This window comes from Sinocyclocheilus grahami, unplaced genomic scaffold (genome assembly GCF_001515645.1).
Source record: "Sinocyclocheilus grahami isolate Dianchi unplaced genomic scaffold, SAMN03320097.WGS_v1.1 scaffold42.1, whole genome shotgun sequence".
In the NCBI taxonomy this organism is placed as follows: domain Eukaryota; kingdom Metazoa; phylum Chordata; class Actinopteri; order Cypriniformes; family Cyprinidae; genus Sinocyclocheilus; species Sinocyclocheilus grahami.
The window spans coordinates 2,205,031-2,231,497 of NW_015505221.1; the positions used below are offsets into that span (position 1 = coordinate 2,205,031).

General features: G+C 35.2%; 2 protein-coding genes across 5 annotated transcripts in view; both read right to left on the minus strand.

Moving 5' to 3' along the window:
- LOC107582281 (serine/threonine-protein kinase DCLK1-like) overlaps positions 1 to 11,976 on the minus strand; it is a 32,227-nt gene extending 20,251 nt beyond the window's left edge. The window contains exons 1-2 of the mRNA XM_016268048.1: positions 11,779 to 11,976; positions 10,925 to 11,307 (exon numbers count right to left, since the gene is read on the minus strand). Of these exons, the coding sequence (XP_016123534.1) occupies positions 10,925 to 11,282 (358 nt within the window). The 5' untranslated portion in view covers positions 11,283 to 11,307; positions 11,779 to 11,976. The remainder of the gene's footprint in view (positions 1 to 10,924; positions 11,308 to 11,778) is intronic.
- A 2,225-nt stretch (positions 11,977 to 14,201) lies between these two features.
- Positions 14,202 to 26,467, minus strand: part of spart (spartin) — a 14,944-nt gene continuing 2,678 nt past the window's right edge. Inside the window, exons 2-9 of one of the 4 annotated variants that reach the window (XM_016268019.1) lie at positions 23,560 to 24,338; positions 20,954 to 21,151; positions 20,589 to 20,627; positions 19,126 to 19,270; positions 17,482 to 17,676; positions 17,234 to 17,392; positions 16,347 to 16,437; positions 14,202 to 14,892 (exon numbers count right to left, since the gene is read on the minus strand). In XM_016268019.1, coding sequence (XP_016123505.1) covers positions 14,691 to 14,892; positions 16,347 to 16,437; positions 17,234 to 17,392; positions 17,482 to 17,676; positions 19,126 to 19,270; positions 20,589 to 20,627; positions 20,954 to 21,151; positions 23,560 to 24,336 — 1,806 coding nt within the window. In that variant the 5' untranslated portion in view covers positions 24,337 to 24,338 and the 3' untranslated portion in view covers positions 14,202 to 14,690. Of the gene's footprint in view, positions 14,893 to 15,725; positions 16,199 to 16,346; positions 16,438 to 17,233; positions 17,393 to 17,481; positions 17,677 to 19,125; positions 19,271 to 20,588; positions 20,628 to 20,953; positions 21,152 to 23,559; positions 24,339 to 26,467 lie in introns of those variants that run through there. The other 3 variants (XM_016268021.1, XM_016268020.1, XM_016268022.1) reach the window with 3 other exon arrangements.

Below are 26,467 nucleotides of genomic sequence, written 5' to 3' on the forward strand. Positions count from 1 at the left end.
AATGGCAGCATTGTTTGGACTGAAAGGACTCTTCATGTTTCGCAGTAATGGCAAGAGGTGACCTTTCAGGAGGAAATTTAACTGCCTATTGAGGTGCATTACATAAGTCCAGGAGTGGCAGATAATGAGTAATGACTAAATGCAAGTCAGCTTGTTGCAGTGTTACTCCCACTCCCACGTTTCACTGCATGGGTTTACACTGGAGCCAGAGTACTGTCAGGATGGACTGAACATTCACTAGGCTTACAGACTTGATCAGGTCTGTGTTCTGACAGCATTAAAACCAACAGTTCAGTGTTAGGCTGGTTAGGTTCAGCGGTTAACTATTGCTAGTAGATGGTGTAACTATTTTCATATTTGATTATAGATACAGATGCCAGTTCTTGGAGACTGCGGTGGCGAATCTTAAAGACACGGACTGGTAAAACTATAAATGAATAGTAGGCATGGTAACACTTTAGTGTAGGGACCAATTCTCACTATTAAGTTGCTTATTAGCATGCCTATTATTAACATAAAAATACAAAATTGGCTGTTTAATACTTATAAAGCACATATTCTGCATGACCATATTCTACACCCCTAATCCTACCCAATATCTAAACTTAACAACTACCTTACTAACTATTAATAACTATTAATAAGCAGCAAATTGGGAGTTTACTGAGGCAAAAGTCATAGTTAATGGTTTGTTAATAGCGTAAATTGGACCTTAAAATAAAGTGACTGTAGACTAGGGTTGCAAAAAGGTGGAAAATTTCCAGTAAATTTCGGAAACATTCCAGAAAGTTTGGAAACTTTCGAGGATTTTTTGGAATACTCCAGGGATTTTTGGAAAGTTTCCGGAAATGTTCCACCCCTTTGCAACCCTACTGTAGACATTATTCTAAATAAATACTTAATATAAAATTAAAGTCTGACATGGTTTATTCCATTGAGGAATTTTACCATTATATATCAATAAGTGACTATGTTTAAGAGGGGCACACCATCAAAATACTTCCCGTGTTGGGTAAAAGCATCCTGGAGAATTATCATTTATTATTGAGAGGTTTATGAGATGGAGATGTACCATTAGAGTTAACTTTGCACTGCTTCAGCATGATAGTGTTCTCTCAGCTAATCAGAAGAAATCACTTCCGAAAAGTTCAGAATTCTGCAGGTGGCACTTGTGGCACTTCCTTAAAGCAGTGTTATTTTAGTATCATTGATAAACTATTATAGTTTTTGTTAATATTTTTGAATTAGAATTAATTTTTTTTATTTTCTGTTTTCACTTTAATTTTAAAGTTTTAGTCAAAGTTTTATTTTTTATTATTTTTAAATATGTCTTTATAATATTATTTATGAATTAATTTATAAATTTTAGTTTTAGTTATTTTAGTACCTCAACTTAAACTAAACAAAAATGCGAAATGTTGTCTTGGCAATTAGCTGAAATAAATAAAGTGTTTTTTTTAATATATTTTATTTTATTTTAGTTAATGTTTATTTTCGACGTTTTAGTCTTAGGCCCTGTCCACACGAACGTGGTTATTTTTAAAACCGCAGCTTTTTCTATGCGGTTTGGCCATTTGGCCGTTCGTCCACACACAAACGCAGCACCAGGTCACTGAAACCGAACATTTTTAAAAACTCCTGCCAGGGTGAAGATTTTCAAAAACTCAGGTTGCAGTGTTATCGTGTAGACAGCGGAACCAGAGTTTTTGGCTTGTGACGTCGGAGCCTGCTCTGTTATCTCCGCCTACTGGAAACTTTTTCAGGCTTCTGATTGGCCAACGTGGCTTTACGGTTGAGATTATATTGCCACCTGTTGGCTTGGCATGCTCTTGACAGTGCTTCATAGCATGCGTTTGCGTTTTCATGTGGACGGAGATTTTTTTTTTAACAGAAGAAGGAAAAACTCTGTTTATAAAAATACCCGTGTACGTGTGTACATGGCCTTAGTTAACAATAATAACCCTGACTACAGACTACAGAGGGCTTCTTTTTCTTTAAAGGGATAGTTCATCTTCGGAACACAAATTAAGATATTTTTGATGAAATCCAAGAGATTTCTTTACCCTGCATACTGCATAGATAATTCTGCATACACGTTCAAGGCCCAGAAAGGTAGTAAGGAGTAAGGACATCATGAAAATAGCCCATGTGACATCAGTGGTTAACCGTAATTTTATGAAGCTACGAGAAAACTTTTTGTGTGCAAAGAAAACAAAAATAACAACTTTATTCAACTATTTCTTCTCTTCCCTGTCAGTCTTCGATGCACGTTCACCAGAGTACCACGATGCATGCGTGTGGTGCTGCTTACGCAGGAGCCGGCATTGTGTGAGTTCACACTACAAAAAGAAATCGGAAATCGGAATCGGCCAAACAAATTGCAATTGGTGCATCTCTAATGAAAAGTCATGGAAATGCATTGGTCAAAAGGTGTGGAAACCCTGTGAATAAGAACAAAATACATCACAGTAAAAATAAAACCGATTCTTGATGACGACCCACGCATTTTATGCATCAATTTTTCTGCGCTTGATTTTTGAAATGGCAGCATTGTTTGGACTGAAAGGACTCTTCATGTTTCGCAGTAATGGCAAGAGGTGACCTTTCAGGAGGAAATTTAACTGCCTATTGAGGTGCATTACATAAGTCCAGGAGTGGCAGATAATGAGTAATGACTAAATGCAAGTCAGCTTGTTGCAGTGTTACTCCCACTCCCACGTTTCACTGCATGGGTTTACACTGGAGCCAGAGTACTGTCAGGATGGACTGAACATTCACTAGGCTTACAGACTTGATCAGGTCTGTGTTCTGACAGCATTAAAACCAACAGTTCAGTGTTAGGCTGGTTAGGTTCAGCGGTTAACTATTGCTAGTAGATGGTGTAACTATTTTCATATTTGATTATAGATACAGATGCCAGTTCTTGGATTTTGGAGATTTTGGAAAATGCATTATGAGGTAACTTCAGAAGAAGCAAATGAAACATCTGATTCAAAAACACCTAGACATGCAAACAGATAACCCAAAACCAAGCATCAAAGGCTTTAAGTCAAACACATTCGCTAATGTATGGTCCTATGATTTCAAAGATGCAGAATCGGAGTATGGTCATAAAAATGGAAAACGTGGAATCTAGTTATAAAAATGTAATTTACAGTATCAGAATGTCATGTAATTTGGCAAATTTTGGATGTTTTAATTTCAACAGTTGTGCAGCACTTTGTTTGCCAACAAATAAAAGAAATTGTAACATTTTAATTTGATTACATTTTAAAAGATTATATTATTGATAATATGTATGCATTTTTTTTACCACAGTTTTTGATAATAAATTTGTATTAAATTACAAATCCAGAAAAAATAAAAACAAAAAACACAACTTCTGAAAAGATATCATAGGTTTTTTTAAATGAATGAATAAATTAATAAATCAATAAATCGTTTAGGGCTGCACGATAAATCGCATGCGATATTTAATCCGTAAAAATAAAACAAAAAACACAACTTCTGAAAAGATATCATAGGTTTTTTTAAATGAATGAATAAATCAATAAATCGTTTAGGGCTGCACGATAAATCGCATGCGATATTTAATCCGCATCTTGTCAGTAAAGCTACACATATTTGGGAAAATTAAAATGGAACTTGGAAAAAAATTAAAAGGATTTCATAAGGTCCTCTGCTGAGTTGTGAAATGCCACCTTGGCCGACGGCAATGATGTAGCCCTATAGCACTCTTCACAAGAAGGACATCCACTGGGTAACGCTTCATTCAACCCAGCCAGAGTCAAAGATGTTTAATCTGAAACTGACACAAGCAGAAAGAAGATCACAGAAGCAACATACCTCGCCACTGTTCAGCCCTTATGAGCATGACCGCCTATGGAAATCACCTCAGTGTGGAAGCTAATATGTGAATGAAAGAGCTCTCTTAGCCTTACAGCTAATATTTATGGCACAGACGACAGGAGGCCCATGCCACCCGCTGGAATTATAGGGGAAATGCCTGTCTGTCTATCCTCAGGCTGTCTCCCATGATAAGAATAAGCTTACATGAAGAAGTCAGTGACACAACCACAAAAGGCTTCAAAGAATGGTGGATTACAGGGATCACTCCACTGTGCAAATATGAAAGAAATTTATGTTTCTTTATTGTCAGCAGATTAGTGGTAAAGTAAGTCTGCTATGTAAGGGATAATGTACAGTCAGTCGGTCATCACTGCAAAATAGAATCCCGGCAGGGTGTATGATTAGTGCCCCGATGACAAGCTGTGATTATTGACCGTTTGACTGAACATTATCATGCTTATTACACCTACTTGCCAGGCTAATAAATACTTAGACATTACTAATTTAATATAATATATTGTAATATAATAAAATAATATAATATTAAATATCAGACTGATGAATGGTGTGATTGACCAATCAGAATGAAGTATTCCAGAAAGCCATGTAATGAATACTTCTTAGTGTGCTTAGTTTTTATAGCAACATAGATTCTGTCAGTCTGAAGCATTAAACGTTTGTCAGGATCCTCCATCTGGAGCACTTAACCCAAATGCATGGAGTGGTGTTACTCATCAGCAAGAGTTCCTGAAAAATGCTTGTCAACAGATCAACAAACCAATAACACCCTAATACATTTCAAAGCTGGCATCAGTCGCTCTGAGAGAACTTCCTCTCAGAAGAAGGTTAGATAAGGCCAGGAAGCAATGGCTAAGGCCAACATTTATTCCATTTATCATTTATAAGAGCAAAATTGAAGGCAAAATGTCCATCTTGCTAAAAGATTTCACAATAGCCTAGCCGTTCCTAAATGGCCAAATCTTCTGAATTTCCGCTCCAAGAAATATCTAAAGGCACTTTTCAAAGGCATTGCACTTCCATCTAAACATTAAAATGGAATTTACCGAATGATGCAGAAATAAAACCAACATGTTGACTTCTAAAACCATTGTCGTCTATTCAACGGTTTATACATCTGCCACAATAATATATTTGAGTAATCTTTATTTGAAAGCTTTTCTCAGCAAATATTGAATTATGGGATTAATTGGGATTAGTTTGCTTACTTAATCAGCATATACTGTAATGTAATTAATTCAATTAAATTTTTTTTATCAATTGACAGTCCTACTAATAAGCTTTTTATCAACATACATTTTGACTCTGTAAAAATGCTGAGCAGTGACTGTATTCATATATACTGTATATCAAACCTACTAAAGCATTTTTTGGAAAATGTAGGATCACAATGCATCGATCCAGAAATCAATTTCCTTGGCACATCATCACCCGTTACAGCAATGCTTTGAGGGGTGTAGTAAATGTTTCTCTAGGAGAAAATAAACAGCCATGCATAATGCTGCCTCGTGTGAGAGGCCTGTTTGATCGCTATCCTGAGCATCCATCATCCCAACCCCGGCCTGTAACATCACCACTACTGCACCCCTTCTGCCGCAGAGGCTGTTCCTAAGCAACCATCCCCAGCAACCAGATTGCCATGGAAACCAAAGAGGGAAATCAAGGAGAGGGGAGAGGGGAGAGGCCCTTCACATACTTGGGATGTGAGAAATTAGGGGATATTCCAACCTAGAAATATCGGTTTGCACGACGTTCAACCCTTAAATTGTGACTTCTGTTTGTTTTTGTAAATTATATATTTTTTAATGGCCTGTATGCATAAGATGATGAAAGTCAATTCACCAGATATATACAGCACAGCGCTAGTGTCTCTCTTTCTGATCTGCGCTGGGTGTAAACAGAGGAAAATATAACACCACTGAAAGCCAATGAATTCAAGGCCTTCCAGTGACAGCTTATCATTTCATCAGTCTTCTCCTGCGGAGACACAGAAAGGTCACCATCACCCAGTCCCCAGCCATACGGCTGCCTCCCTCTGTCTGATCTCTTTCCTCCATCTCCTTCTCTACAGTATTTACCTTTATCTCCCTATCAATCTCTTTTGCTCTTATTCAAGCAACATAAACGCAAATTATCTAGGGAAATTCATATCTCAGCAAAATAACAGCAACACTTGATGAGCAAAGAGCAAATACTGAAATCACGACAATAGGGTGGCGTAAGGCATTAAAATATAAGCTTGCAAGGTTGCAGGTTCAGAGCGCAGGAGAGATTCATGAGATTTGACTATTGTGCCCAGAAGTAAAACATGTCATTGTCACAGGTTGCTCCAAACAAACTGTCCCATAGTCAAAAATGTCAAGTCTTGTCGGTGAAAAAATTATCAGAGCATTGTTGTTCCTTTTAACTAAAATAAAGCTGAAATATATATAAATATTAGATGAAAAAAATAAAGTTAAAAGTAGAATTTTATGAAAACTGAAATAAAGATAAATTAAAGCTAAATAGAAATATTACAAAATAAGAAAATACTATATAAATATATACATGTATAGCTCATTCACAATTTTTATACTATAATGGTATATAAATAATACTAAATAACACTAAACCAGAATAACAACCACAAGCATTCTTCTTACATGCATACCAATGTACTGTATCTACTCAAACCAGATCAAAATTCTCTTTTATAAATGGAATTGGATCACAGCATTAAATAAATGTTTTGTTGTTACATTTGCAGAAATAAAACCAACATGTTGACTTCTAAAACCATTGTCGTCTATTCAACGGTTTATACATCTGCCACAATAATATATTTGAGTAATCTTTATTTGAAAGCTTTTCTCAGCAAATATTGAATTATGGGATTAATTGGGATTAGTTTGCTTACTTAATCAGCATATACTGTAATGTAATTAATTCAATTAAATTTTTTTTATCAATTGACAGTCCTACTAATAAGCTTTTTATCAACATACATTTTGACTCTGTAAAAATGCTGAGCAGTGACTGTATTCATATATACTGTATATCAAACCTACTAAAGCATTTTTTGGAAAATGTAGGATCACAATGCATCGATCCAGAAATCAATTTCCTTGGCACATCATCACCCGTTACAGCAATGCTTTGAGGGGTGTAGTAAATGTTTCTCTAGGAGAAAATAAACAGCCATGCATAATGCTGCCTCGTGTGAGAGGCCTGTTTGATCGCTATCCTGAGCATCCATCATCCCAACCCCGGCCTGTAACATCACCACTACTGCACCCCTTCTGCCGCAGAGGCTGTTCCTAAGCAACCATCCCCAGCAACCAGATTGCCATGGAAACCAAAGAGGGAAATCAAGGAGAGGGGAGAGGGGAGAGGCCCTTCACATACTTGGGATGTGAGAAATTAGGGGATATTCCAACCTAGAAATATCGGTTTGCACGACGTTCAACCCTTAAATTGTGACTTCTGTTTGTTTTTGTAAATTATATATTTTTTAATGGCCTGTATGCATAAGATGATGAAAGTCAATTCACCAGATATATACAGCACAGCGCTAGTGTCTCTCTTTCTGATCTGCGCTGGGTGTAAACAGAGGAAAATATAACACCACTGAAAGCCAATGAATTCAAGGCCTTCCAGTGACAGCTTATCATTTCATCAGTCTTCTCCTGCGGAGACACAGAAAGGTCACCATCACCCAGTCCCCAGCCATACGGCTGCCTCCCTCTGTCTGATCTCTTTCCTCCATCTCCTTCTCCACAGTATTTACCTTTATCTCCCTATCAATCTCTTTTGCTCTTATTCAAGCAATATAAACACAAATTATCTAGGGAAATTCATATCTCAGCAAAATAACAGCAACACTTGATGAGCAAAGAGCAAATACTGAAATCACGACAATAGGGTGGCGTAAGGCATTAAAATATAAGATTGCAAGGTTGCAGGTTCAGAGCGCAGGAGAGATTCATGAGATTTGACTATTGTGCCCAGAAGTAAAACATGTCATTGTCACAGGTTGCTCCAAACAAACTGTCCCATAGTCAAAAATGTCAAGTCTTGTCGGTGAAAAAATTATCAGAGCATTGTTGTTCCTTTTAACTAAAATAAAGCTGAAATATATATAAATATTAGATGAAAAAAATAAAGTTAAAAGTAGAATTTTATGAAAACTGAAATAAAGATAAATTAAAGCTAAATAGAAATATTACAAAATAAGAAAATACTATATAAATATATACATGTATAGCTCATTCAAAATGTTTATACAATAATAGCATATAAATAATACTAAATAACACTAAACCAGAATAACAACCATAAGCATTCTTCTTACATGCATACCAATGTACTGTATCTACTCAAACCAGATCAAAATTCTCTTTTATAAATGGAATTGGATCACAGCATTAAATAAATGTTTTGTTGTTACATTCTAAAGCAGAGAGCAAACTCATTTATTTTGTTTGTTTAAAAGTAAAGTCTGAAAGTAGTCCCAGCTTTTCATTTACAGTACTCATTTTTGGCTCATTGCCACCAACTTCTTCTAACACAAACAAGTACAGCTCTAGCAACTCTAAATATGGTTTCACCAAATAACTGAGCAAAAAAAGCAGGTCACTGAAGAAGGAGAGAGTGAGGAACGGACTGACCTCTTTGAGATGATGATGTATGAGCAACCTCACCTTTAGAGAAACCAGTGCAGGGCGCTCAAAAAACATCTTGTTTGACTAACTAAGGTAAAAGTCAGGAGACTAGCTTTGCTTTATTTAAAGCTGAAGTGTGTCATTTATGCACCACAAGCATCTCCTTATCCACGGGCTTCTGACAAATACAGTGAGTCCACTGATCTATCCAAATAGTTCTTTCAACCAAATAATAGTATCATATACTGCATCCTACAGTATTTACCTTTATCTCCCTATCAATCTCTTTTGCTCTTATTCAAGCAACATAAACGCAAATTATCTAGGGAAATTCATATCTCAGCAAAATAACAGCAACACTTGATGAGCAAAGAGCAAATACTGAAATCACGACAATAGGGTGGCGTAAGGCATTAAAATATAAGCTTGCAAGGTTGCAGGTTCAGAGCGCAGGAGAGATTCATGAGATTTGACTATTGTGCCCAGAAGTAAAACATGTCATTGTCACAGGTTGCTCCAAACAAACTGTCCCATAGTCAAAAATGTCAAGTCTTGTCGGTGAAAAAATTATCAGAGCATTGTTGTTCCTTTTAACTAAAATAAAGCTGAAATATATATAAATATTAGATGAAAAAAATAAAGTTAAAAGTAGAATTTTATGAAAACTGAAATAAAGATAAATTAAAGCTAAATAGAAATATTACAAAATAAGAAAATACTATATAAATATATACATGTATAGCTCATTCACAATTTTTATACTATAATGGTATATAAATAATACTAAATAACACTAAACCAGAATAACAACCACAAGCATTCTTCTTACATGCATACCAATGTACTGTATCTACTCAAACCAGATCAAAATTCTCTTTTATAAATGGAATTGGATCACAGCATTAAATAAATGTTTTGTTGTTACATTCTAAAGCAGAGAGCAAACTCATTTATTTTATGTTTGTTTAAAAGTAAAGTCTGAAAGTAGTCCCAGCATTTCATTTACAGTACTCATTTTTGGCTCATTACCACCAACTTCTTCTAACACAAACAAGTACAGCTCTAGCAACTCTAAATATGGTTTCACCAAATAACTGAGCAAAAAAAGCAGGTCACTGAAGAAGGAGAGAGTGAGGAACGGACTGACCTCTTTGAGATGATGATGTATGAGCAACCTCACCTTTAGAGAAACCAGTGCAGGGCGCTCAAAAAACATCTTGTTTGACTAACTAAGGTAAAAGTCAGGAGACTAGCTTTGCTTTATTTAAAGCTGAAGTGTGTCATTTATGCACCACAAGCATCTCCTTATCCACGGGCTTCTGACAAATACAGTGAGTCCACTGATCTATCCAAATACTCTTGAAAACTGTCCTGGCACAGAGGTGAGTAGGCTGTATATATATTAATATACATATCATTCTAGTTAAGTTGATTTTCTAGACGAGCTCCACCTGTGCTGAACTGATTGATTATCTGAACGTGCTCATCCTGAACCTTCTTAATAAAACATCAATTGGAGAAATTCAGCATTACATCACTTGCTCACCAATGGTAGTGAATGGGTGCCGTCACAATAATCCATATATGACTTATATTACGTCATAAGCATAACTACAGTCCATCAGTTAACATCTTGTAAAAAGACAAACTGTGTGTTTGTAATAAAAAAAGTCAAACCTTTGTTTACAGCTAAAATATGAGTCCTCTAACCACAATATTGCTTTCTTCGGTTAAAAAGTTGCCTCAATCAGGAGAGAAATGTGCACAGATCAGGCTTTCTACAGTTATAAACAAACATGTTGGATTTTGATGTGAGAGTGCAACAGCGAAGGTACTTTCACTGAAGAAAGCAATTTTATGGATTATGGACTTGTATTTTGGCCAGAAGCGATGATTTAAAGTTGAAATGTCTGAATGATAAATTTGTTTCTTACAACCACACAGCTTTTCACTTCACATGACATTAATTGATGGAGTCATAACTGCCATTCACATCAGAGCATAAGGAATAAATGGATTAAAATGACCAATTAAACACTGGTATGTATTATTTAAAGAGCAAATCCGGTCTTAATTGGTTTTCAGATTCTTTATGGCTTTAGATATCATCAGAAAAAGAATGCACCACTGGAAAGTCTCATTTTAAGATAGTAACGTGTCTAGTACCAGCAATAAACCAGCTACAAGCAGGTTGTCAGTGTTTAAAGTGGTCTTTCTTGGGACAGCTAATAATAACCACTTTAGACTAGCTCCAAAACCAGAATTTTCCAGCCTGTTGTCTTCATGTGGAGAACAGGTACAAATCCAAACCGACACATGCGATCTAATGCACAGTTGACCATGTATGTCAAGTTGAACAAGAAGAAACAAAAGATACTGGTGTCCCTAAACCTCCATATACAGACACCCAGGCTCACCTTCCACCAGCTGATCCATGCTGGTAATCTTCGACCCGTCAATGGTATAAATGGTCCGGACGCCCTGAGGCAGATTTATATTATCTGATAGGGAGCGGGTGAGGTCTGCGAGCAGAGCATCGAAAGACCTGAATCTGTCATTGGAAATAGCGTACACAATCCCTTTGAAGTACCGGTCTCCATTGCGGTAGAACCGGACCCTCTTGGCTTTCTTTTCCGAGCTCAGAGCCTGTAGGGTCCGGGTTCGGTACAGGCTGCAGTGGGCGCTGTGCGTGGGGCTCGGGAGGCCGTTCGCACGTGAACCCGCACGGCTGTATCTTTGTGCTTTGTCCCGTTCATCGAAATGCTCCAGCTCCATGTCAACACCCGGGGCTGTAGTATCTCTGTGGAAAATTGTGGATAGATGAGTAATGTTAAAATTATAATTGCATTAATTCTGAATATCACCCGACTTTTTCCCCCCCTGTATAAAAAATGTATTTGTGCATATAGCCTACTTGTTAATAAGTAGGCCTATTGCACATTATGCTATGCTCTGTATAATAAAATAAGCATCTGGAAATGTACATTTCCGTGCGCTTATCCAACTGACAAAAATAACATAGAATTAAAAAGACATTATAGAAAATGTTCAATATATGTTTTAAATAGGCTAATGTGTTATTGTTTTATAATTATAGGCTATAACATAATATATTTTAATAATTAATATTCAAGTTATTTAAATACGCCCAAAGGGAAAGCACAATGAAGAAATCGTGATTACATGTTTCATCAATTAAAAGGCGATATGAATGCACTAATAAATATAAATGTGCGGTGCATTTTGCTTCAAAAAAGCATATTCATCTTACTTGTGCGAGTGTATCCGATGAGCACAGTCGATATGAAAGCACACATCTAATGGCTTGTCATCTCTTCCAGAGGATGCTAGAGATGGTTTTAAGAGCAGGAGGAGAGGAGAATCATGTGCTCTGCTGTGCTGGATGGGGCGGATGGGCTGCAGCCGGTGTCTGTCTGCCCCTTTCGCTCTTTAGGTTAGAATATCCCTCGCTTCAATGCAGACTGGCAGCCTTTGTCGTATTGAGGGGGGGAGGGGGGACCTCAATGAATGAGCTGCCTACCTAGACACCTCGACTGTCTCAAATGCAGGTCCTCGCGGGTGGGAAGGAGACTGCCCCGCGCCGCTTGCAGTCCAGCAGAGACAATTCAACGGTACATGATCTATTCAAACGGACTTATAAATGTAAATAAATAAAAATAAATGAGCTATGATAGCATATGAACTGAACTTTGAGTCATCATATAATCCAGTCACATCCACTATTGTCTGCCTAAACCAAGGTAGATCCCAGTGTTGGGGAAAGTTACTTTTAAAAGTAATGCATTACAATATTGCGTTACTCCATAAAAACGAATTACGTTACTTAGATCCTTTATTGCACCAATGAGACCTGACTCTAGACCCAATTAGGCCTATTTTTCATAGTTCAACAGTATGATCAAGAGACTTTTTTTTTTTAATTTATAGCTGCAGCAAATTATGATTTTCAAATTCACTTACGAAACCCTTATACCAAAATGCCAAAAGATGCAGGGTTTTCTATGATTTTGTAATACAAAAATAGGCTACATTTGTGGATATAAGTGTACTACTAAGAATACAAGTGTATCACAATGTTTTTTTTATAAATATTTATTATTGTTATATAACATTGCTAAATAAATACTTAACAACTTACAGATTATATTATAATTATTAATTATAGATTGTTATATATCTTAAATCTTTTATTATATATCTGTACTGTTAGTGTAAAATAGTAAAACTTACTATTTATAATTATTGCTCATTTTTGCATACATTACTTTAAAAAAGAAATTCACCTTAAACTAGGACTTCTTGATTCCAATTTTCCTCTGACTGTTATTTACAAAATAAAAACAAAAATAAAGATTTGATATCACCACATTTACAATATCTATCTGTACAAGCGAAGTTAAAACCTACACATCACCTTCACAGCAGATGTAAATATGGGTAGAGAAAGTTCATTTGCATACACACACAACTGCATTTAGTACCAGCCATAACAAGAACAGTTTATGTATTTGCAAATTTTCTTCCACCGAGTTTGTTATTACAAAGTATGACTCTAGATGGCAGCATACACTTAAATTTCAATGCATCGGGGAAAAAGTAATAAATGATTGCACCAGATACAAGATTATAATTCAGTTCGATTTTCACAGGAAGGCCAGCTGAGTAAGTATTATACAGAAAATAATATTTAGTGCATTTAATACGCAATAAAATGAAGTGAATTGTTGCTGATTCATGGCACTTTGACCAAGCTTTGACCTCATCTTTAGCGCCTTGGCTAGGTTTAATGAATGTATTAATTCAAAGCAATGGAATGGAACAAATATTAACACATAAAACTGTGTTTAAATTAGAATACATACAAAACAATATGTTTTAAATGTTTCATTTATTATGTCAGATAACCATAGGCTATTATATTATTTGTCATTGAGCAAATCTATTGACTTGTGGTTAAACTTGATGCTTACACATTATTTATGTTGTCCACACATTCAAATGAGACCTATATAATGCATCAAGACAGACACAAAGAATTAACAACTCTTAATACAACTGTTAATGCTTTCAGGAAGTCAAGTTCAAGCTTATATTTATATATAACTTATAGAAACACGGTCAGTAGTCAAGTTTAAAGAAAAAGTGCAGCCATTGTCAACAGTTTTCACAGGGGGAAAAAGCACAGAGATGTTTTATGAGTCAATATCTACAATGGGAGGACTTCTAATATATGACATTTTACAGTTTAATGCAGTTAATATTAAATATAAGCCTCATTCATTTAAAATATTATTATATTATTCATATTACATACATATGTTAAACTTTAAAATACTATCATTTTTAACATTTCCCAAAAAGTTAGATTTTTCTGGCTTCTGAATAAACAGATTTCTTATATCTGACCTCTATATCATACTCCAAATGCAAGTGCAATTATATTTTTATTGCATTTATACACAAGAAAACCTAATACCCGTCATCTGTAAGAAATGTCCATGTCTGTTCCTAGTAGGGGTTAAAGTGCTTTTTAATATTTTAAAACATAAAAAAAAAAATCCTGAAGTACCAAGAGCAAACAGGTCTGTCTGTATATGTATGTGTACGTATATATATATATATATATATATATATATATATATATATATATATATATATATAAACAGCTATCATAAAGCATTCTTAGAATATATTTTAATTAAAGCTTTATATATGTATTTTTAAATACAAGAAGATAATATTTGTTAAGGCTCTATGGTATAACCGTTAAGTCCACCTTTGGCTTGTACTTTGTTTCAAGGGTCCATTTGAAAGACACAAACCATGCAAAACTAAAGATTTATTTTGAGCAAAATTGGTGATATGTTAAGTAACTAGCTGGTGAAGTGTAAGGCAAGATCAGGAATACTGTCCAGCAGGGCTGTCAGTCAGCTTGGAAAGGGATTTTTTAAAGTGCATTTACCAATTCCCCCATGACACAGTGAAAAAGGTAACAATGACGGCACAACTAACTGTATTAACTCTAGGAACGTCTTTCAGTGTCAGTCACAAATAACAACAAAAGCATTCATTGAAAAACTGGACAAGGATCAGTCCACTTCATCAGTCATTTGGGTTGCTCTTAAAAATGGACACCTGAAACGAGAGGTCTGAATCTAAACTCTACTTTTGGTCTTTATGTTTCTCAACTTGACTGCTCGGCTCTTGGACTTTATAGTCTGCCAGGATGGCATGGGCAGTCTCTTTGCCAGTCTTCTTGACCATTGCCTTGATCCCCAGGTTGTCGATATTGAATGCGGTGATGCCCACATTGATGGCTGAGTTGACAGCGTGATCTGTGGCCTGGCCCGCTTCCGCCCCATACCTTGATTATAGATAACCCAGATGATGAAAGAGGTAATGGAATGGAATGTTTAGGACATGGACAATTTTCGAAGCAGAGCAAAGCAGTTAAACATACACGCAGGGATTCAGTCATTTCTACAGAGAAAAATCTGAACTTGATTTAAAATGCAAAATTAATCCTAAAGATGCCATAGAAAAAATTATTTTTGTGATGTGCAAAAGTTGAATTCAAAATGGCCAATATTAAGCACAGTTAGAAAGGGAAGAATGGTTGTAAAAAAATTTAGAATTAAAAAACATTATGATATTATGAGCTATATCAATGGAAATCACCATTATTTTCCACTTTTAAATATTGCATAATTATTGGAAGGATTTAAACATTAAATTGTAAACCTTCATTTTAATGAATTGTACAATACAAAAGAATTGATACTATCATTCAAAAGTTTGAGGTTAGTTATATATGTTTTTGAAAGAGGTCTCTTATATTCACCTAAACTGCATTCATTTGATTCAAAATACAGTAATATTGTGAAATACTTTTACAATTTAAAATAGCTGTTTTCTATTATAATACATTTTAAAATTTAAAATGTAATTTATTCCTGTGATGGCAAAGCAGATTTTCAGCAGCCATTACTCCAGTCTTATGGTCCTTCAGAAATTATTCTAATATGCTGGTAAGAAACATAACTTATTATCAATGCTGAAAACAGTTGTGCTGATTAATATTTTTTTGTGGAAACTGCGGTACATTTATTCAGGATTCTTTGATGAATATTAAGTTCAAAAGAACAGCATTTATTTCAAATAGAAATATTTATAAAGGTCTTTACTTTCACTTGCTTCCTTCCTGATTTTTTTTTTTTTAATCTTATTGACCCCAAACTTTTGAACGGTAGCATAAATACTATGCATCTTAGTCATATTACAATGATAATTATGTTTGCCATCCGATAAAACCCGGAAAAACCTTCTGTTGATGCAACAGTATAATTAAAGTCAGGCTTAAAAGGTTCAAAAGTTAAGAAAAATAAGGCAATAAAGACAATGAGATTAATTACTTTTGGCTGTTAGGAACACATATTCATTCCATCACTGAGCTGTGGATCATTGCACACAGCAACACAAGATGCTAACGGAAGTGATTTAATCATTATGTCCTATAAATCATTAGCAATGCGTGCAAGCGCTGACTGATTCAGACCAAAATGAGCTTTAGCCATGCTCGTGACTAATTACAGCCATTTTACAGGGTGCAGGGAAAATGTTTCTACTTGTTTTCATTTGGGGTGTCTGAAATGTTCTCCAGACCCCTAAATCTGCAAACAAATATACGGGAAAGAAACTAGCGTGAGTGCAGTTTATTTTTCTGATCAAAGTTACTGGTGAGAAACTGCAAATGCAGTTAAAACACTGGTATGATGAACTTTAAAGCAGGTGGAATAAGACCCTTGTGTAGTTACTTACTTATGTTTTACCGTGGTAACCGTCTCTGCAGCAACACTCTTTGCAATGTTCTTTGCTGCAACCTCCAACCCCGTCCACATCGTTGCAAATCCTGACAAAATAGAGCATCAAACATTACAGTTAAAAAAAAATTGTGGCATTATTTAATTTTCAAGAACAAAAGTGACAGTAAAATATTCCTATTTCAAATAAATGCTGTTCTTTTGAACTTTCTATTCATCAAAAAATCATGAAAAAAATGTATCACTGTTTCAACACCTGTTTTCAATATTGATATGAGGCTTAATAAGAAATGTTTTGAGCATAAAATCATATTAGAACGATTTCTGAAGGATTATTTGACAAGGAAGGCTGATGCTAAATATTTGCTTTGCCATCACAGAAATAAATTCAATTGTAAAATAAATGTAAAAAGTAGACAATTATTTTAAACTGTAATAATATTTCACAATATTACGGTTTTACTGTATTTTTTATATTTCACAATATTACTGTTTTACTGTATTTTTTTATATTTCACAATACTACTGTTTTACTGTATTTTTAATCAAATAAATGCAGCCTTGATGAGCATAGAGACTTTTTTTCAAAAACATAAAAAAAATGGTACTGACCCCAAACTTTTTGATGGTATTTTATCAATCACTAAATGGATAATAGCACAATTTACTGGCTCTTGACACCATTTAGTATTTGTAATAAATTTATCCTATAATATGATGGCTTTTTTTGCTCCATGGTCAATTTGTTATGTGTAAAGAACTTAATAAATCCCATTAATCATCTGATCAATAATGCCTATAAGATAATGTAATTGTGTAATTGACATCAGTGTGACTAAAACAGCCAAGAAAAGAATCATTTCTGGGTGAAATGATTAACTTCACCTTGAACTCCACTTGCTGCAACCACCATAGCACCATCAATATTGGAGCGGCCATCCTTGTCTTTCTTCAGGGACTCTGGGATAAGCTTCCCTCCGTGTTTCTTAACATGGGGTGCCAACTCTCGGCCAACATGTCCAGCGACTGTGCATAGCCCATCCACTGAAATAGAACAGAACATAAATAAAGTGAATCTCATCTTTGTTGAATATTATCAACAAAATTAGGAATTTACAAAGACACTTCCTTACCAAGAAACTGGCTGACCTTCACTGCTCCTCCTGTGGCTTGTTTGGTCACATGGAGGCTTTTGGCTACCGTAGGGCTGACTTGGGATGGTTTGTCTTCTGGAGTGATGTGCTCTCGTAGTTTGGTTGCACCTTTATGTATGGCTTTGCCTGTGTACTCAGCCCCCTTCACCAACCCCCAGCTCAGCCATGAAGCCCCTGTTGATATATTTCATACAATAAGGAGAGCATCACAGCATCACTGTTTTGGTGGCAACAACTGTTCTTCTTGTACAGGGGTTGGCGACCTGCGGCTCTTTCATCCCTCCGCGGTGGCTCCCTGTAGCATGGGCATAGAATACGTGGGGGAAGTGTTCCCCTGACTTTTAATAAAACCTAAACTCTTCCCCTGCACTTTTTTCGGGCAAGTGTGTTCAAGTAGATGTTTTCAAGGGCCAGTGTGAATAAACCTAGATTTAAATGAAGAGAGACAAGATAGTCACATTGTTTTGGATACGTTTTATTTGTATCCAAAACAATGTGAACATTACGGAGCACTCAACACTCTCATGCAGTGTATGTTTCATTCATACTCAGTCAAAAATGGACTCATAGAAGTAGTAATAAATTTTGACGTGCCAGGAAATCCCTAATACAAAGGCATCCAGTTATCGCTGTAGCTTAACTGAATAACAAGCATATACCATAACTTGAAGACGATAAACGATTGCAACAATATATGGTTTATGTGTGTTTTTCAAGTCTTCTCCAGGTAATAAAGTATATGAATGATACAGTGCTAACTGACATAGCATTTATTACATTACAGAAGCTATAAAATATATTTTTAAAAATGGAAAAAGTGTTTTTAGTATATAAACCAATCATAATTATAAAATTGTCATTAGGAAAATATATCATCAAAAATATGAAAGAATACAAATTATTGGTTATTGTCCAGCAGTGTATTTTATTTCTTAGCCAATTAAAAGTAAGACATAAGAAAAGTTTTTTTTGTCAATTAGACAAACATACATAAATAAATATTATTATTATTACATTTGACATTTCTGTCCCCCTCACTTCTGAAATGATTGCTATGCAAAAAGGCCAGGATAACTTTACAAGTTTTCTATATGGTGTAAGGAGAAGTTATGATAAACTTTTACATTTAATTTCTTACTTAAGACATCCAAAATTACTGTTGAATCAAAACTTTGTCAGTCGGATTAAAAAAAAAAATAATAATACTTTTATTCAGCAAGGATGCATTAAATTGATCAAAAGTGAATATATATATATATATATATATATATTTATTCAGCAAGGATGCACTAAATTGATCAAAAGTTTAATTACAAAAGATTTCATGAGACACTGAAGACTGGACTAATGGATGCTGAAAATTCAGCTTTGCCATCACAGGAATAAATTACATTTTATATAATAAAATAAAATCTGTTATTTTCAATTGTAATTATATTTCAAAATACTACTGTTTTTACTGTATTTTTAATCAAATACATGCAGCCTTGGTGAGCATACGAGACTTCTTTCAATAACATAAAAATCTTACCCACCCCATACTTTTGAATAGTATTATGAATATGATGCACACCTTTCTTTACATTTAAGCCTCATTTAAGGGAATCAGATCACTCTTCTTACCAGTCAGGACCCCCTGAGCCACCTTCTCGCTCCATTCAGGAAGTACCTTCTCCTCCTCAGCAGCAGGGGGTGCTGCTTCAGCTGCAGGAGGCCGCATCGGCACCTTCTGACCCAGGTTAATGGTATCGGTTGCACCATCTGATGCCTTGGGGACACAGGATAGCGGGCAACAGTTAAAACAGAGCATCATAAAGAGTGCAGAAGTAGGCTCAAGCAATTACTAAAAGCAAATGGTGACTTGTAGGATGACTATATGGACATTAGCCAGTATTGTTTATGACACAAGGAGGGGATGCTTTCAGATTTTTCCCCATTTGCCAAAAAAAAAATTCTTTGTTGTCTCGAAACACTTGAGCCAGTGAGTCAGCATGATCTGCTACAACAACCTGTTATTTCCACAACAATGGATGTGTCTGTCGTCGCCCCCTCCTTTACAGGGTACTGCGACACTTGGTTCCAAACTCAGCAGCAGCTGCTCAGTGAAATGATTTCTAAAAGCATGAACAATGTTTTTCTGACTCACATAACCACTAGAACAGGATAATGACTTATTATAATGCAACTAAAAATGAATAAAAAAAAAAAAGAAAGTGCTCTCATTCCCCACTATCCTGAGGTGAGAAGGGAAACAACAATGTTCTTGGTTTGCTAAGAGCATTACAGCTAATTAATTCTCCTTCTACAGTATGCTCTCTATCCATGGAAGCACAGGGGAGTGTGCCAGCTCAAAAGCACAGGCCAAGCAAGCTAACTTTTTCATGAGTAATGAACATTATACCAAAAGCCAAATGTGTGAAACGCTTATGAATATCAGCGTTAGAGGCAGTGCAAGCAGCAGAAAGCATGGAAGCATTGTAAGGACCAGTGTCAAGTGCATTAAATGATAAAAGATACCGTAGTTCCATCTAGCACATGAAAACACTTGAAGGTGAAATAAGTGTGATTTTTTTTACATGGTATGGTAATTACATAATAATGGGACAAATCATTATTATTTTGTAATTATTATTATTAAAAACAATAAATTAAATAAAAGTATAAATAATATCAATATTAATAATATTATTATAGGAAAAAAAAGATTAATTTATAAAAATATGTATTTTAATAAAGTATTTTTTACTTAAATATGATATAATTTTAATATATTTTATTTATTTATCTAATGTTTTATTTTTTCACTATTTTTGATTATTGGCAGAGAGTACTAATGACCATTAATGTGCATGGAGTCTTTCTCTCATATAAGGGCACATTTTATGCATTAGGTGTAAAACGTCTAGCACTCTAATGTCATTTGGAAATGTCTAAGTTTCCATTGGTTTCAAGGACATTAGAGTTTCTTCTATATAAAAAAAGTTAAAAACTTCTAAAAAATGTTGTGTTGGCATTCCTTTTTTAGAGCATAAATATACACAACCCAAATGCACTTGTCATTCGGTGATATTACAATGCATTAATACCTTAAATAAATCTTTTAAACTCTCAAATACACCAAAAATCTGTAAAGAAAAAGGGTTAATGAGACAGGCAGATGCAGTGTGTATATGATATGTGCCCAATGCATATGAGCAACATGCAAAAATCTGATTTAAAGGCCATTCCAAACAGTGAATATCATGCATCTAAAGTACATAAAGGTTTTACCACAGTGTTAAATTCTTGATTCTAGTCTGTTGTGATAAAGAAAAAAGAAAAACTAAAAAAACACATCAAATAGGGGCAACAACAAGTGAGATACTGGAATTAATATTCAAAGCTGCGGGGATCGAGTCAGTGACCCCTGTGTTTCTGAGGTGGGACGTGAGGGGACACAGGGACAGCTCACCTGGACACGCAGGTCAGTCAGCTGAGAAAGAACGCTCTGGAAGAGTTCACGTTCCTTCTGGGGAAGCTCAGAAGAAAGGACCACCCCAACATACGAGCCTGGGGTGGGAGCCATCATGTCAGGGAACATGTACACCCCCGTGTTGCACAGCAGGACTGGGGAATCAGAGGCCATCAAGGGGTAAAGCCAGTCACAAACCTGAAATTAGAAATAAAAATAAGTGTGGTTTCCTCAAGGAGGACAGGTCTAGTTTCTAACCTACCCCTACAATTAGAGGGCAGCTATTGGCTAATACTGTATGAATGTCATTCCAGGCCACAAGGTTGGCACTTACCCAAAAGCCACCAGAATCCGCAGGCAATAAAAATTGATAAGCATGAGGATGTTGATTCAGGACCATGTCCTACTAAACTGGACATACTTATTACCGAATATTAATCTGCTTAAACATTCCCACCTCAAAAGTACGATTTATAGTAGACTATAGAGATCACATAATAAAAAAATCTTACTGAATAATTCATGTAAATGCTTTATCAAAAAATATACAAATTACTTTTCTGATTTTAATATATCCCTTTAAATTAATATGAATATTCCTTTAAAAATCTGATTGTAAAGGCCTTACTTTACAGATTAAATTCTCACTGAATAATAATTAATGAAAATTCTTTATTTGAAATACACAAATGTGTCCTATATCATTTAAGATATTCCATTAATATATTTAATATATTCCTCTAAAATCACAATTTAAGGGACTATTATTAATGTGAATTTAAAGGCCTTACTTCACAGATGAAATAAAAGTTTTACTGAATAATTTATGTAAAATGCTTCATCAAAAATATACAAATATCATTTCTCATTATGATATATTCCTTTCAATTTATAATAATATACCCTTCAAATAAGGATTTTAAAGGATTTAATTATTCAATAAGAATTTTTATTATTTGATCTGTAAAGTCAGGCCTTTAAAATGACATTTTAAGGGAATTTTTATTAATATTAATTTGAAAGGCCATTTCTGATTTAACTATACTTTCTGATTTAGACTATACTGTAGGCTACGACATTCAAAAAAATAAATAAATAAATAAATATCACATGACTGCAAAGCTTTGGATTCTAAATTGCCTGTCATCCAACATTTGAATAAATCTTAAAAGATGCAGCTTGCTGACAGTATCTTTTCCGTAGATATGTAATGGACTGAGTTGTTATCAAGTGAAAAGTTATAAATGGAAATAGACCCGTGGCTCTCTAGGGAGGATCAGAATTTGAAGTCCAGTCCTGGATTTCCTCCCAAAGTTGAGACAGTGGGCAGCTCTGCAGTTGGATTCATTCATCCTGTCCTCGTGACTGCTAGCATTAAATTGGATTACAGTCAAACCCTAAAGCACAGCAGCTGGAGGCTCTTTATTCAGCTCATGACACAGCTAATCTATGACCTCAATGTCCGTGTGGAGAGATGATACTCTTTATTTTAGTTTACTTTGGGCCTTGATTGGGTCCAGAAGTCATCCAAGGCTTTTATATTATTACTCTATATTTACATACAATATAGACATTCCATAAAATTACCTCATATTGTGATGATTTCATAATTGTGTTATTAAGCATATTATCAATCGTTATCACAAACAACATCAAGGTGGTGTTCAAAGTCGTGTAACCTGTATTATCTCATATTGTGATGATTACATTACTGTCTATTTACATTTGCCAGAATATCGCAATATTAACAAAGGTTATGACAGAACAACAGAAGAGTGGCGTTCAAAGTGTAAAATGTATTGTGTTAAACCAGGTTGTTCATATTCTATCTCATGTTGGTAAACAATTCAAGAAAACACCATCAGGTCATTAAGCTCATTCTGTAACACTGGACCACCGGATGACTGGGGCTTTCCCGGGATGGCATCAATCAGTGAAAGCCTATTGGATGTAAGCAGTGAGCATACACTCACATGATACTGTTAAGAAACAATGGATGAGGTTGGCCTCATTAAGTACAACACCATCTCAAGAGCGCAGGGAGCTTTAGAGCCAGACAAAAGGTTGTGAAAGTAGGTTACAAGACACCACGACTTGAAAACAAGTCTACTTGGACCGTTCTTTTCTCATTACGTCATTCAACCAGAATTTAAAATTACTAAATGTATTTATATACATTTTCATTTATTAAATTTAGTACAACAAAGACTATTTTAACATTAAAAAAATAATAATAATTCTAAATAAAAGAAAAAAATGTGAGTGTGTGTGTGCGTTTATTGGTTTATAGAATTTAGCACGTCAATTAGTAACGTATAAAATAGTAATTAAAAAAATATATATAAATTTCATTTATAAATTTCACTATTTCCCGTTTCTTTAAAATTTGTTGTACTGAAATTAATTTTAAAAATAAATATTTTAATGTATTAAAAAATTAGATTTTGTGCAGAAAGTTTGCTTAATTGACATTAAAATTATGAATGAAAAATATTTATATATATTTTTTATTGTGTTGAATATGAACAAGCTGGACATTTCTTTGTGAGATTCTCTCTTTCAGGCATATGAAGAATAACTAAGCAACACAGCTTGTGATTTCTTACCTGTAGGAAGGCGGGTGGCCTGTTTGGAATCCTTTCTGATAGCTCACTGGTAAACTTTACAATGCGCAGGTACCCCGGGTAAGAGGGAGCACTGACTTGCCCCTCAGGTGTAACAAAGAAGATCTGCACCCCTTGAGGAAGGAAAAAGAGTTCCTCTCCATCCTCCCCCAGACACTGAGGAGGTGGAGTAGAATTAGACGTATGGCTGTAGAACTCATCGCCAACCAGGGAGAGCTCGCCTGAGTCAGTGCCGTAGGAAATGGACAGGTGTCCATCAGCGGCTTGAGGGGTGTATGCAGGAGGCTGGTCGCTTAACATATTTGAGGGAGAGACCGGAACAGGCCCACCCGAAGCCCCTGCAACCCCGCCGTTGGAAGCGAGCATCTGTGGTGGAGTCGGCCTCTCCGGCTTGACCTTTGGGACTTCAGGGTAGAGTTTCTGAGGGGCTGCACTGCTATCCGAGACACTGTTGAGGTCTGGGCTGGTTTCCAGCATGGCTAGGCGAGTGGTGATGTTGTTGAGGGTCTCCTGCATCTTGTGTTGCATCTGCCTAGCCGATTCCCAGGAGGGACCCACACACTCCATGCCCTGCGAGGGAACACTGAGAGCCCTTAGGAGGTATTGCTGCCCTTGCCGGTACAGTTTTAGCGCCTCTCCACTGTGGCCCACCTCATCCTCTGTGAGACCTTTATTGATGCATGCAAATGCCTTCTCGTACCCATCGTTGATTACCTGCAGCCTGGCGTGATCAAAGGCCTCCTGCTTCGCTTGCTCCATGACTGAAAGGACAAGTCAGGAATGTTGTCAACTCCATGTGTTTTAATACTACAGTCTACATAATTGCCTCTATTCCACATGACTTCCTCACATTCCTCATATTACAAGATCTGCCAGCATGCAAATTTTACTTCCACAATTTTACCGAAAACTTTTACATTTTACCCAAAAATAAATCTTTGTTGTTGTTGTTGTTGGAATAACATGCACATGATAATGGTATTGAATATTTACTTAATTGTATTGAACGTTCACTTGTAGTGTATTTCGAATCTTTAAAGTATATTTTATAAAAACTGTACTTGTAGATAATATAATAAAATGAAGTACATTTTAATATTCTTTTGTCATGCTTTAAAGGGATAGTTCACCCAAAAATGAACATTTTCTCACCGGACCTTACTCTACGTCCTACATCATCCACCGGAATGAACGCGCGTTCGACCGTTAGCGCAAGCTAAAGATTACGGTTTAAAAAAGTTTTAAGTATGGATATTTTTCTTACAAAAACACATTGATTCGCTACAGGAGGCCTTTATTCACACCCCGAAGCCGTGTGGGAAACTTTTTATGGATGGATGCGCTTTATTGGACTTCTTTTGGACTGTTGAAAAAAAAAACACCCACTCACTAGGCCTGTCGCAATAATCAATATATTGATTTATACACGTACATGACCTCAATAATTTTTGGTGACGCAATATATCGCCCATTATATTTACTTAATATAATTTACTTATATTTACTTAAAAATTAATGTCACCATGTTTAGTACATTCCACTTGCGCCTGTCTTTTGCAGCTTCTTGTACATAACGTGGTGTAGTCATGAGGTACTTGTTCAAATTTTTAAAATGCTTCTACAAACCAAGTTTCATCTGCAGATATGGTCTTGTTTAGGGATCTGTGCCTTTGTGCATGCGGACATCTGACTGCTAAGTAGTGATTGTGTTTTTCAGCAATCGTGTGCACCCTTAATTTACAGAGAAAAGAAGGTCTGGGAAAAATCTGTAGATGAAAAAAATCGCCATACAAGTTATTTGTGCATTTTTCTTTTTTTTTTTTTCTACTTTGCACTTTTTGTTGGAAAATGTTTAGTTACTATTTATTCAAGTTTAAGGTATCTAATATTTTGATACTTAATTGCCATGATCTATATATTCTTAAAAATTAAAAGTTTGTTGCATTATTATGCTGTTACATTATGATTATATATTCAGTGACATAAAATGGTCTTTAAAATGACAATAATATCGCTTATCGCAATTATTTCTGGGGCAATATATCGCACAACAAAAAGTTGTTATCGTGACAGGTCTACCACTCTCTGCCATTATAAAGCTTGGAAGAGCCAGGATATTTTTTTATATAACTCTGATACGATTCATCTGAAAGAAGAAAGTCGTCTACGATGGCTTGAGGGTGAATAAATCATGGGGTAATCTTCATTTTTGGGTGAACTCTCCCTTTAAAGAAATACACATATTTTATTGTGTTGGCTAAAGCACTTAATTTTAAGTGCTTTAGTGTTTCCAATATTGCATTTAAGTAAATATGTTTTAATGTTTTAAAACTAGAACTAAATCTGTTCAAATGTGTAATTACAAATATATCTGAATACATGACATCAGTGTTGGGGGTATGGGGGTAAAAGTAACGTAATCAGATTACTTTTTTCAAGTAACGATTACTTTTTAATTTACAAGAGAATATCTGAGTTTTTCAAATAAGTAACGCAAGTTACTTTTTTTTTTCTTCAATTTATTGATTGACAGCTCTCCTGTCCCCATTTTGAGAGAAATCAGAAGATGTTACTGTAAAATACTGTTCTAAAATAAATATGAATATGCATTAATTCATCAAAAAAAAGGATTCAAGGATTCAGTATTCCTCAAAATGAATAAAAATAATGCAACTCAGAATATGACGCAAACCTTCATCAAAAACAAGGATTCAGTATTCCTCAAAATGAATAAAAATAATGCAACTCAGAATATGACGCAAACCTGCAAGAATGCAAGAATTAATAACACAAATATCCTTTATGTATTTAATCCCATTCTATTAACCAATGTCTTTGCTTCTGACCTTCGATGATCCAGTTCAACCGTACTAATAAGCACAAATTACTC